General features: G+C 40.7%; 1 protein-coding gene across 1 annotated transcript in view; it reads left to right on the top strand.

Moving 5' to 3' along the window:
* Nucleotides 1–14,313, top strand: part of Cyt-c1 (Cytochrome c1) — a 38,306-nt gene continuing 23,993 nt past the window's right edge. The window contains exons 1-5 of the mRNA XM_037427691.2: nucleotides 1–153; nucleotides 583–627; nucleotides 1,816–1,967; nucleotides 9,333–9,459; nucleotides 12,476–12,646. Of these exons, the coding sequence (XP_037283588.1) occupies nucleotides 82–153; nucleotides 583–627; nucleotides 1,816–1,967; nucleotides 9,333–9,459; nucleotides 12,476–12,646 (567 nt within the window). The 5' untranslated portion in view covers nucleotides 1–81. The remainder of the gene's footprint in view (nucleotides 154–582; nucleotides 628–1,815; nucleotides 1,968–9,332; nucleotides 9,460–12,475; nucleotides 12,647–14,313) is intronic.

Raw genomic sequence — 14,313 nt, 5'->3', positions numbered from 1 at the left:
TTGGTAATCTGTTTCCGGTCTCATCATTGTCTCGCTTATTCTCGTCTGCTGCGTGAACGTCCTCTGCTGTCCCTCATCAGAATGGCTGCAGTCGTAGGGAGGTTTGGCAGCGCGAGTTTCCTGCGACTACAGTCTGGATCACTGATCAGTAAGGTAAAATGCGCAGAAGATATGTTTCTCTGTGTAACTTTGTTGTGGTCTTTAGTAGGCGGTAATACCAGCTTGCACGGTATACGTACGATGCTGATACAACCACACGTTGTTTAACCCTTACACCGGCTGATCTTGCCTGTCGGTTTGACCAGTACATTTTGTGTAGCCAAATAAATGAAGCAAAAGTCGTGTATTGCTTTAGCTATCAGTTGCAGCTTGACTTTTAAATATTGTTTTAACGTGGACAGCCATTCTGCACATAACTGTGAACAGAACTCATCGTTGACCTGCGTATGTTTCATTTTCGTTTTTTGTTCTTTAAGTTGACGGAGCCTACTGAGCTAAAATTGAGACCCAAGACGAATGAAGCAATGTGCACGCTGTTGCTGAAACGGACCACGTTCTTAACTCAATGCACTTGCTTTCTAGGCTCATGCATCGACCTACACGCCATTGAGTAGGGGCAAGAAAGTCGTAAGTCGAAGCCAGCTTGACCTTGTCTCTCCAATTATTGTGTGATCACTCCATGCTCCCAAAATTTCCATTTCCCTACCTGCATTGACATTCGCGATCTTTAGAATGTGTGGTCACATATTGCAGCGTAACCAGTGTAGTACATGCTGTTGCCATTTTTGTGGAAATGACTCTCATTGTGACTTGCAACGTGTGTCCTGCCACGAGAAACTACTTTCGTTTTGATAAACCGTAATTTTTTTTTAGAGGTTTCATTTGCAAGTTCTTGCGATGATCGTTCGTTTTAAGACAGGAAAACGTACGTGAACAGCCATTAAGGTACGTTATTTATTTCGTGTAGGGGCTTAATGAGGTGTTACACTTATCCACCATTAAACCATGTGCTAAACGATAAGCAGGATACTTTCCTCCTTTCTTATCTTCATTCATTATTGGCCCTAGTATCCGGTGTCAGAAGTGTTTAGTTTGGTGCTTTGTTGATTCATTCGAAGCATTAAGCTAATTTATTTCCTCGGGCCTTTGCTTATTTTAGCTGCTGCACTGAATCGTGATGCTGGTTCTGGCACAATGTTAAACTTATGACCTGGTTTTACAATCCAGTCTCTTAATCCTATAATAAAGAAACCTTTTTTAAGTTTTTCATACTGGCTGAAAGTTAGTGCATTTACTTCAAATTCTGGAACCCAACAAGCTGTTGAAGCTGCTCTGCTACAACAGGTTGTCACTGAATTTGACCAACTTGTACCATTTGTTTCAAAGAATTGGAAGCGTTGTCACAGTTGCATGCGCAATAGTGTAGCATGTACTATCAGAGCTGTAGTTAGAAAGTGTGAACTTGTAATCGCACATAATACGCAAAAGTTATTGCGTGGCAAAAACAACCCCTCAGAGTCTGCAGACCATTCCAGTTCTATGGAAATCAGAGAGCATTTCCAGAGCTGGTTAGCATGGCCTAAAAGTATTCGGTTATAGAACACAGTAAATCAAGATTGTTTTAATCAATGGGATTATGAGCTTGGCAACTTTTAGCTCTTAAGACAAGTGGTACATAGTGAATTGTTGCTTTCTCTTTTTTTTTTTTTTGCTATCCTATGTACTCAGCCTTGTATACCATGACCTTATCCACTTTGATGAGGCAGTTGCACGAATCCATTTTTGTCAATAAAAAAATTCTGTGGTTGATTTCAGTTTTTCAGCACTGTAGGTGTGGTGGGAGCCGGTGTAGCAGGTGTCATTTATGCCCTCAATGAATCGGTGAAAGCGTCCGACCTTACGTTACATCCACCCAAGCTGCCATGGTCACATAAAGAGACAGTGATCAGCGCATTGGACCATGCTAGGCAAGTACATCAACCAAAAAGAGAAAAAAGGTTCATTAACATCAGCTGTGTTGTTGCTGTGGTGGTCTGAGTGCTTCCATTCATGTGCTGGACATAAATGCCCTTTTTCGTATTCCCTGTAAAGTAAGTGCATGCTAGGTCGGGGTTTTGCAGCAATGCCCGTTTCCGTGGTACCCCTTTTCATGCTTCACCTGTCAGTGGAATAAAATGAGGGGATTTTAAGGGACCGTTTCTTTGTTTGGCACAACCTTTATGAAAACTAACAGATAATAAAAGCAAGGAAGATATGGGGACATTATTGTACCTGTTTAAGTGTGTTGTAGTAATTACAATATAGATGTGAAAAAAAAATAAGTGGCCGAAAAGACAACTTGTTGCCATCTGAGACCAAACCTACAACCTTTGGAAGTTGTCTTTTTATCTTCTTTACTTTCTTTTCATCTATTTTGTAATTATTACATTATATTTAAACAGTACGCTTAATGTCTTCTACACTTTCCTAGGTGTAGAAGACTTCCTTAGTATTCTACACCTTCCTGGGCTACATAACCCTAGCTCAAGGACGTGTAGTGGGTACTAGTGGGTACTCTGCTCGTTTTCCAAATGATGGACTATGGCGTAGTGGGTACTTTGCAACTGCACTTGCAGGAGCCATTCCATGAAAAGTTAGAATGGCCAATTTTACACACCCAGACATTCTTTTTCTTGTGTTATGGTTCAGGTGCTTGCTGAGAAGTGAAGCCTGGCCAGAGAACGAGGAGGCAATCGAGAGGGGCCTGATTAAACTAACATGTTCTACTCTTGAAGGCAATGCTCATGCGTTCTCCAAGTTCCTTTTACCTGAAATGACAGCAATGCAACCCGTAGTACTATTCCAAGCATGCTTTGATGCCACCAAATGAACTTAATTTTTGTTTCCTGTGTCACAGCCTGCGGCAAAATGAGCTCAGGGAAAAGGTTGGAAACACAGGTATAAAGACACAAATGGTGCTGCTTTCTGCAATGCTGTTTGTGCCTTTCATGATGCGTTCATGTTGTCATGTATTGTCAATATGACCATTGTCAGCTAGCTGCTAACTTTCTCAGCAGTTTTGCGAGCAAAGTATTGCATTAAACTTGCCCTGTGTTCATGCAAGCCTCAAAAAGTTATTATTCAGGTCATTTTGCAAATGGCAATATTTAGGGCATCAATAGTTTTCTAACACACGGTTCCTCTCACCTGTTTGCTGGTTGCACATCAGCTTTGATTACTTCATACTCTTCTTATTTGTTTTGCCCTGCAAAACTCGTGACAGGCATGTGATATGTGCAAATTATGTCCAAAGCCAGCAGTAGCCTCATGTCACCGATCATGTATCGACATAACCAAGCCTTTTTCTAGGCTCTTGCACCTTTCTGTGCTGTTCGGGTCACTGTAAAGCAAGCTTCACTAAGCATGTGATAGCTATTCACCAGTCATTGCCATCATTGTCATGCTGTGTGCGTGGTGATCCCTGAAATCCCAGTGGACTTTAAATGTAATGTGTGCCATTACACTCCTGGTGATGTGGACATACAAAAAAATTCTGTCTCTGGTTTCTCACAATATTTTCGCTTCTTCCTGTTGAGGTGCCAAAGTTGTGTAAATATTTTTTTGCCCTATATGGTACTTTTTCTGTACTAAATTTCAGGCATTTGTTTTGTCACATGATGCTGTGGCTGAACTAATCCTACTGTCCATGTGACAGTAAAAATTTAGGTATTATGGGAACAAGTCTCTTAAAAGGGTCTATTTTTTTTTTATTATTCAGATACCCTAAAGGCCCCGAAGGGAATTACATAGGGGGTGGGGGTGGGGGGACAATGTGTTGAGTACATTTCAATTCAAGAGCAAACACAGTCAAGAGCAGGCATGTAACAAAAAAACGGTAGAAAAGCAAACAAACAAACAAACAAAAATAAATGGAAAAGAAATACAAAGCAAGTGCACATAGTACATGGTTCATGGCTCTGATAATAAAAATCGCTTCAAGTGGCTTACAAACAAATCGTGATTATGAATTGTGGCAATATCTTCTGGTAATCGATTCCAATGAAAGATGGCGAAGAACAATGGGGATTGACGAAGAAGATTAGTACGGGCAAACAAGGGGAGGACTTTTAAAGGGTGATCTAGACGCGGAAAAATGCGATGGGCAGGTTTGATATGCGATGCAGCAAATGACGACGCACTATGATAGAGCCGGTGGAAGTGACATAGTAATGCTAGTATTCTTCGTTTTTCAAGGGAGGGCAGCTGTAGAGATTCTTTAATGGCAGTTATGCTAGATGTGCGGGAATAGTTCTTAGTAATAAGACGTGCTGCTTTATTTTGCAAGGCGTCCAGTCTGTTTGTCAAGTATGCCTGGTTTGGGTTCCAAATTATAGACGCGTAGTCGAGTTTGGATCGAACTAATGAAGTATAAGCTAAAAGTTTAGTTGACTGACTAGCTAAATACAAATTTCGTCTGATGAAACCGAGTGTTTTACTTGCCTTGGAAATTATAGCATCAATGTGTTCATTCCACGTAAGGTTGGACGACAAATAGACACCCAGATATTTTAGCGTAGAAACGTTTTCGATAGCTGTGTTATTAATAGAATACGAATTTAGGTGCATGTTAGTAGACCTAGTAAATGTCATAGCTTTTGTTTTGAAAGCATTTATTTGCATTTGCCAATCCTCGCACCAGTTAACAATATTATCCAGGTCGGTCTGTAAAGTATTAGAATCTTCAGAGCTTTTAATTTTTCTGTAAATTACGCAATCGTCGGCGAATAACCGAACATTAAAACTTAAGTTATTGCCTACGTCATTAATGTAAACCAAGAATAAAATTGGTCCCAGTACAGAGCCCTCAGGCACTCCTGATTTGACTTCGGTTAAGGGGGAATCGTGGTCATTTACGGAAACGTATTGATAGCGCTTGGTTAAAAATGCTGCAATCCAATTGAGTACGCTGCTGTTTATGTTAAGCCGGGCAAGTTTCATTATTAGGCGTTTATGGGGTACTTTATCAAATGCTTTTGCAAAGTCGATAAATATGGCATCAATTTTGGGTGAGTCATGAACGGCCTGATGTAGGTCGGTTACAAGCTCAAATAATTGGGTTTCACACGAACGCCCTCGAAGAAATCCATGCTGATGAATATAAAAAAAGTTGTGCTTTGTAGGATACGTCATAACGGCTGATGATATGATATGTTCTAGAATTTTGCATGGTATGCTTGTTAAGGAGATCGGTCTATAATTTGAAAGTTCTGATCGGTTGCCATATTTAAATGCGGGAACGACGCGTGCGATTTTCCAGTCATCCGGTATGATACCGGTGTCGAGTGACTGTTGAAAAATGGCGGCTAAGATACAAGCTATAATTGGTTTAGTCATTTTGAGCAGTTTTGGACAAATGCCATTGGGTCCTGGGGCGGAATTATTTGAAAGTCGATCAATGGCACATTCAATTCCTTCCGGTGTGATGGTAATGCCACTCATAAAAGTCAAAATAGAAGCTGGTTGAAGATCAAGTGAAAGTGGGCTTTCATCCGTGAAAACAGGGCTAAAAAAAGAGTCAAGTTCGGTCGCAACCTCGGATGGTGAAAGTAATTCGCCTTCTTTGACTATATCTATACTCACTTGTGAGTTCCGTTTGGGATTGATTATATTCCAGAATTTTTTTGTATTTTTTAACATGCTGACAGTATCATTATTATAGAATTTTTCTTTGAAATCTTGAATTAAAGATTTACAGTTTTTTGATGCTTCGCGATAGCGTTCCCAATCACCATCCGAGTTAGAGGACTTGGCTTTTGAGTACGAGCGTTTCTTCTTATTTATTGCTCTTTTTACGTGTTACGTGAACCATGCGCTTTGAGCTGGTGAAACGATTTCGACCTTGGGGATGTGCTTATGCTTCAGTTCGACTAGTTTGTTTTTGACACAGATCCAGTTATCATTAACATTGCGGTTACGCATTGTGCACAAAAATTCAACGCAAAAAGATGACAACTCTTGGAGGATAAGATCAACATTGTTTGTTCTAACTTGTTTGTTCTAACTTTGCCTTTATTTTTTTAACTTTGTTCTTTCATATTTCTGATCTGATTTTTATCTTCCTTCATTTTTTCTTTCATTTTAAATGTTATTGGGGTACTTTTGATAAGCACTACTGTCTACTAACACTGCCTCCATGATTGTGCACATGTTGACTTTGATGGGTCCAAGTGACACTCCAGCTGTAAACAGTGTTTCTGTAACATAGCATAACCTAGGCTGCCCACCTTGATCTTCTTAGCTCAGTTGTCATATTTTCTTCTGTTCGTCGCAATATAAACAAAATAGTAAAATTTGCCATCATTAAGAGTCACCTCATGCTGTGGACGAGCTGTAAGCATTTGACGTAATTTTGGGGCCTCTGTAGCTGGATGCTTTGAGGTCTACTAGCGTTCAAAAAAACAAATGTTCTCTATAACAAACAATAAAATGGTGTCTATACCTTGTGTATACTTCAATCAGATCTGCTGGAAGAGAAATAGGAACACTCAAAAAGCAGGGATGTGTCCTTCCTTTCTGTGTGCATAGGTGTATATCTGCGGGGGGGGGGGGGGGGGGGGGCAAGGGAGGCGCGAGCCCTCCCCCCTACTGAGAAAAGTTGGGGGGACTGAGTGAGGCCCCCTCGCCTTTTGACAGTGGTCACTTTGGGCTGCACGCTAGGGAAACAAAGAACTAAAACGAAGTTTTCTATCACAACAATAATCAATCATGTTCTTACGAAAGAATGAAAATGTTATGACGCAATGTTACAACATAGTGGAGTGTTGCCAACATTTCCTCTGTGATGATTTTCCTTGTGGGCTCTTTGCGGTGCGGGTCGCCTATGCGACACTTTCGCGTCTTATGCTGTAGTATTCCAGAGCAGGCAAGCACCGAACAGGGGCCCTATGATAGTACATCATTTGTTCATGCTTATATTTTGGTGCGACTTGTTAAAGTTACGGATGGGAAGGAGCTAACTTTTTAAAGACCAGTCAAAGCATTTGCTGCTTCCAGAAAACAATTTTCTTCAAAAAAGATATATGATCACTGCTGCTCTGTCGAAACTGTTGCGAGCCGATGAGTGTGACGAATCATTTTTGATGTTTGTTTTTTCGTACTGACACGCCAAAAATTGTTTCCGCTTTAGTCTCTGATAAACCTGATCAGCCTTGCTTATGGTAACTTGGAGCCATAGCGGCAGCTTGCAAAGTGACCACGAATAAAGCAGCGGAGTCGAGCTCAGTAGGAAGCTCAGCTTTTAAGCTTGCCCCACAACATAACCCACTATACCAGGAATAAGGTGGAAGACTGTGGTTTTTAGCACTATGGAGGCTCAGTTAGAAGTTGGGCTAGTTGGTTTTCACTCAATTTGAATTGTCTTTTGCAGCTCAAAATACACCTTGAACAGTAAAGAATCACACACGCGCAGCACTGCTTACTTCTCTCTATTCTTCTTTCTCTCAGCAAGCATGAGCTCACATTCAGAGATGTATACGTGCACAAACTACTAAACCGTTATGCTGCGAGTGGAAATATCTTATTGTACTCATAATCCATCTCACCAGCCGCTGCTTATGTGATTGGTAGCTAGCCTGCTTGAATTAAATTTGGGAGGAGATGCTCTCCGGCTTTGCGACGTCGTGTAACAAGCAGGTGATTTTGTAGCACACAGAAAATTTTAAACGTCGAAGAACTAAGGGCAAACAAATGCTGTATTGAAAATAGTTTATTCTGTTACTTTTTACGTCGCCGTGCATAAGTGCTCATTTCGTGATGGATCATTTTCGTGTCATTTTTCGCCTCGCCTAACAAGCTGGTGCTGTGTGCATGACAAAGACTGTTTACATTAATCATATGCAGCTAACGTCCATTACGAAAGGAAGCAACGAAGGATAGTTGAAAGTTATAATCACCCACATTTTGTTCTTTCAAAGGAAAACTTTGTTTACGCCGTTTGTATTGGCATATTTATGCAGGGGCCTGGGGGTCTCTTAAGAAGTGTGAATACAAATACAATGAGTGTAAACAGTATAGTACGTCCCTAACACCACAAATTATATATTTTAAAAGAAAAGGGTTGAGAAGTTGATAAGTTAATAATAGTAATATAACATTAGCAATAGTATTAATTATTGCCTGCTCCAGAAACAGTTTTCAGATTATTAGAAAATATATGCAATATATGCAAGCAAGTGTAATACTTACTGTGAAAAAATATAACATCAGTTATTCTTGAAAAAACATGGTTGATCCCTCCGTCATGTGAATCTGCATGTAACACCAAAGTAAAGCGCGCCTTTACAGGAGTAATTAAATGTTTATTGTACATTGATAAAGGAGGATCTGCCCAATGTATGTTTTGGTGTTGGGAAGTTATAGCCCCCTTCAACGTGGATGTATCCTCATTGATGCTTGGTACATCTCTATCCCGATGACTAACATCCATGATAAATTTATTAAAGAAACCATTGTGGTATCTGTAGATGTTAACCACCAAAGCATTATCAGAGAAAGAGGCGTGATAGCGTGATATCAAGATGGGGATTGCATAATGGACGGGGAAATTGTGCTAAGGATGCCATTCCTCAGCCTGTTAAATGTTAAAGTGTGATTGAACTTCATGGTATCTAAGAAAGGGCGTCGTGTCACCTCTGTGTATGAATCAAAGTGCAAGCGCGTCCATAAAGTTCTCTGTCCTGATATGTATATTTTTTTTCTGCTGACAAGTGAGGTAGGTTTGCCCCCCTCCTCTACTCGCTTAAGAGTTGGTACGCCTCTGTCTGTGTGTTTGTCATTTTCCACACTGATTCAAAGTTAGCATCTTTGAGGTTTCCCAGCTTTCTACCTGACAACAATAGACTTTGTTAGTGTTAGATAAGACTTAGTGATAACTAAAGTTACCATTTATTCCTTGGTATCATGATGAAGAGCTATTAACATCAGCGAGTTAGGTTTGAAGCTGTCAACCTTGCACTGCCTTGTTATGTAAATGTAGCATATAGCAGGAACTGACGCCTAGTGAACTCCTCATAGGTGCAGATATGGTAGCTGGTAACACTAAAGTCATAAAACTCTGCTGAAATGCTTTATTGTTTTCAAAAGTATCTGCATTGTCTTACATAGCTGACCTGCTGTTGAGCACAACATTATATATGTTCCATTTCTGGCAATGGCAGCTTTATTCTAATCGGGGCAAGATGCAAGAACGTTTTTGTGCTGAATAGTTCAATGGTGACACATGATCTTGTGGATTCACATGCATGTTTTGCATAATTACAAAGCTGGTTGTAATATGTCTTTTTTTTTTCCCCCAGCATTCGGAGGGGTTACGAAGTATACAAGCAGGTCTGTGCGGCATGTCACAGTATGCGTTACGTAGCGTACCGCAACTTGGTTGGGGTGTCGCATACCGAGGCTGAAGCCAAAGCAGAAGCTGAATCAGTGAGTGCCACAACTACTTCTGCTTACTGCTTGTTTGCTTTTTGTATTTATTTCACTTTGGGGAAAGGGAGAGGGTTTAATTTTAGAGGATATTCTAGGTGTGTCAAGTGTGTTTTCTAGGATAGATTTATTATGGATACTCCAACAGAGTTTTTAAACTTTCATCACTAATCACAATTTCCATGCAACACCAGGCAGTCCATATTGTGTTTCATTGACTTATTGTTGCTCGGCCACGTCAAATATGTGGAAATTGTCAGTGCAAAAAGTCAGTGCACAGGTTTTGTTTTTGTTAAATGTTAGGTCTTGTATTATTTGAGCTGGCTCAACCAAAATACACTAAGAGAACTGCTTGTTAATTCGAATGAATAACAAAGTTCTAACTGCTTGTTAATTCAGGGGTGCAACAGCTGCGCCAGTCTCGCCAATTGGATACAATTCGCTATCGTTGCGCCGAGCTGTGCGAAAATGCCTGACTAGCCTCAAAATTATCTCAGGTGCGGTAACTTCAGTGAGAAATGGAGGCCACACCTGCACTTTGCATCATCAATCCAAGCGTGCAGACCCTAACCCTAAACCACGGTCTAAGTTATATACTCATTCAGTGAGGACTCTTGCGAGACATGATTGACCAGATAAAGTAACAACACTGCGCACCCATTGGTTGGCTGACCACTGCAGTCATTTATCGGTGGGACGAGAGAACTTCAAAACGAAATTGCATTGCGGTAGCTACAAATGCTTCACGGGAAATATTGATTTCCTAGTCAGCAAACGTGTTTATGGCATGTTAAAAACAAAAGCTTGAAGCATATGCCACTGTTGCCAACCACCATGTTGGTAGCCGTAGAAATGGCACATAAAACATTTTTCTGGTCATGAAGTTGCGTTGTCCCGACAATAAGTATCCGGCGTCGCCACCGGGCGAACAAGCGCTCACCGGTGTTACTTCGAATGCACCTTGCAAGCGAGTGAAGAAGTTGTGCCATAAACCTAACCCCACCATGATAGGAAAAACAGGGGGAGGGGGGGGGGCTGTAACAGTTCAAAAATTTCTTGGCCTTGTTCTAACTCGTGCCGAATGCTGCTTCTTCACCGCAGTACACCGGTATTCGCGGAAAGGTGTATTATGATTTGGAAGGGGCTGTAATCGCTAGTCACGGGACACAGAACATTTTGTTCAATTACACATAAGTGTATTTGCCACAGAATTGGGAGCACTAGTGTAGTGGTTACTCTAAGAAAGTGACATCTAAAAAAGTTACTGGCAGTCACTTGGAACAGCGAATGACATTTCTGCTGCCCTAAAAACAAAAAAAGAACCTTATACGCCAGTCTTTTTTTTTTTTGCCACCCCTACTTCTCGATTTTATGAATCTCCCAAGTTTCAAGGTCGCCAGCTTGGCAGAGACACATTTGAATTCATAGAGTCTACCGAAGGACTTGACCGGCATGGCAAATGCTAATATGGACTTCATCATTCTTTGCTCAGTGGGGTAGTTCAGAATTCTACTTTTACTATTGAAACAGTAGTGCTCATGTTCACTCTGCATGACTTAGGGGGGTCGAATGCTTTCTACATATATATTTTTTTCTAAATATAAACCTTCTTTTTTATACTGCTCTAAATTTGGTCCTTTATGATAAGAATTTTGTTTTTTTTCCTTGTAACCTGCTCCAAAGTTGGATTGTAGGGCTCCAAGAGTAACATTTTGCTGCTACAAAAATTGCTCCAAATTCTCTTTTGGCTGTTGGACCCTTGTTAATTGAATTACTAATGGAATGTTTTTTATGCACAGTATGGTTTTTCTTGTTTATGAAATAATTAATATCGGTGATTTTAAATATGTGTGGTTCTTTGATTGATTTGTGGGGTTTAACGTCCCAAAACCACCATATGATTATGAGAGACGCCGTAGTGGAGGGCTCCGGAAATTTTGACCACCTGGGGTTCTTTAACGTGCACACAAATCTGAGTACACGGGCCTACAACATTTCCGCCTCCATCGAAAATGCAGCCGCCACAGCCGGGATTTGATCCTGCGACCTACGGGTATTTATATATATACAGTTGAACACCCCGTATAAGAAACACGAATGGAGGAGCAGTTCTTATCCCTTTTACGAAGTGTCTTTTATAAGCAGGGTACCACAATCTCATTTTCTGATCACATCAGTATCTCTTATAAAAGGGTTCCACTGTGTATGTATATACATATGTAATATGTCCAGCACTTTTTAACTGGCTACATTGTGGAATGTACAGCAGTTTGTAAAAGCTGGTAAGATTGCTAGTCATATTCACTTGAAATTAAATTGATAGTACAACCAGTTTTGATATACGAACAGCTATGCTTGCAGGAGAAATGTACTTTTCTAATAAAACACTATTTTATCTATTAAGGCACAAAGAATTGCATGAATGGTTTTAAGGTACTTTCTCATGCACTCTGGGCATGAAGATCTCTGAACTGAGGTCATTCTTAAAATTCAAACCTTGCCGTGGCTGCCATAAAGTTTATGGAGGCGAAATTTTCTTAAGGCCCATGTACTTAGGTAGATTTAGGGGCATGTCAAAGAACCCCAGGTGGCCGAATTTTCTGGAGTCTTCCATTACACATGATCTTTGAATGATCTTAATGTGCTTTTTAGACATTAAACCTCAATTATTATTAAAATTCACTCCAAGTGGACATGCCTCCATAACTCACTGTCTGTAATTGCCAATGTCGAATGTGAGCTGCAAAGTAATTCATTAAAACCTTAATGGCTGAAATTGGGATAAACAGTCGATTGTGCATTTGCATTTTTTATGCAATGAATGTCTGTTTGTTTAATTATTCCAGCTGAGGGACTACAACTCTTCTGTGACAAGCAAATGAATTTGTGTAAAAAAACAATTGCTGCAATAGTCACATTGTTATGTGCAGAGGTTGGTTTTGTCTTTCTTATAAGGGTGAGTCTTTGCAATCTACCTACGAATAACTCACTACCTGCAAACTTAATTTTTTGACAGGTGCAAATCACAGACGGCCCTGATGACCAAGGCAACATGTTCGAGCGGCCAGGGAAGCTGTCTGATTATTTTCCATCACCGTATCCGAATGATGAAGCTGCTCGCGCTGCCAACAATGGTGCTCTCCCACCGGACCTCAGTTTCATCACTAATGCTCGGCATGGTGGTGAGGTATGTATGACCTGCATCCTTTCTTACACGTACCTTTGTATGTTTTTATATTTTTGAATTTTATTTTCCAGGCCCTGTGCATAAATTTGTAATCGGCGTTGTGTCATATACCACCATAATGCTTCATTTAAAGAAAAATCGTGCTTCAAAGTTCCACATACCCTTAGAGTAATCAAAATTGCCAGCCGATAGCAAGATCTAACATCACATATGCCCTCAGTGACCTTTACTGTCCACTAGGTGGAGCTATGTTTTTTTATTTCCGTATTGCAAAAGTGCAGCCAGAACAAAAGCTGACACTATTACGTAGACATGGCATTTTTTTTCTTTCACATGCAGTTAATGAGCACTACAACCGAGCAAGCTGATTAAACACATCATCACTAGTTTGTACGGTACCTCCATCTGTCCAGCTCTTTCCTCTTTCCATGCTTTCATCGCAATTCACACATAGTACCCAAAAAACGCACAAAAAAACCTTGCAGCGCTTAAATTTCGGATGTATATATATAATTGTAGCATCTTATAGTGATTACCCAATCATCAGTTTTTTTTCCTAGAAATGGTGTGCACTTTGGCCATAATGTTGCCAGCTAATAAAATTAAACTTTCAAGGCTTTGTTTTCGATACATTCAGCTACTAGAAGTGACTGTTGTAAGTCAAATACCTAGCAAGTACAAACGATCCAGGATATATTGAACTCAAAGGGGATCGTGAAATAGTTCGATATATCAAGGATTCGAAATACAAAATGCACTCAAACCTTGTTGTAACGTAACGGGATATAACAAAATAATGGACATAACAAAGTAAATTAAATTCCCCTTGAAATCTTCATTGAGAACCACGCTTTTTAAACCTCGTTGTAATGAAGTAAAATTGATGGGTAAATGGATATAACGAACTAAATTAGTCTATCAAATAATCTATCAAAAAAAAACTGACCATAGTGTGTTAAGTATATTGTGTTCTGGGGAGTTCGACGCTCGTTCGGCGTGGCTTTTTCAAAACTACCGTGCCGACCTTACAGCCACGCCACACGCGGCCGAGAAGGCGGTTGTCCTCACACAGCCAGCGAAGAGGATTGAGGAAGCGCTCAGTGGGTCACAAGACCGAGGAGCGGCACCGCAGTGCAAAGCGATTTCCCTCTCAAAACGGCAATGACTGCGTCTCCGCTGCTACCCTCTGCACCGAGAAAGGAGGACTCTCCACGACAGTTTTTCTTTTTTTTTTCCTCTCTCTCCGCGTGCGTCCTTGAAAGGAGAAGGGTCTCTACGTGCAGAGACGGAAAAGGGAGAAGCGTGGCACAGGCGTGTCGCAGATCGGCATTTGAGAGAGAGCAAACAATCTGCCACAGTCTTTTCTTTCCTTTTCTTCTTTTCCTTCTTCGCGCGCAGCGTTGAGAGGTACCGCCGTGGGATTGGGCATGGTGTTGAGAGCATTTTCGGAGCACGGTATGTTCGAATTAACTGTCGCAAGTGCTCGCACGTTCTAATTACAGAGCGTTTCCGCCCATTGGAATACACATAGCTTTGACAGGACCTTAGCGTGAGTTCAAATTAACCGGAAGTTTGAATTAAGTGTGTTCAAATTAATAAGGTTACACTGTGCTTAATTTTCGTTGCACGCATGGTCACGTAGCGGTACATCGGGCCGCGAGGCGATT

This window comes from Rhipicephalus microplus, chromosome X (genome assembly GCF_043290135.1).
Source record: "Rhipicephalus microplus isolate Deutch F79 chromosome X, USDA_Rmic, whole genome shotgun sequence".
Lineage (NCBI taxonomy): Eukaryota > Metazoa > Arthropoda > Arachnida > Ixodida > Ixodidae > Rhipicephalus > Rhipicephalus microplus.
Note: the sequence above shows the minus strand (reverse complement) of the source record. Positions and strands in the feature narration are given on the sequence as shown.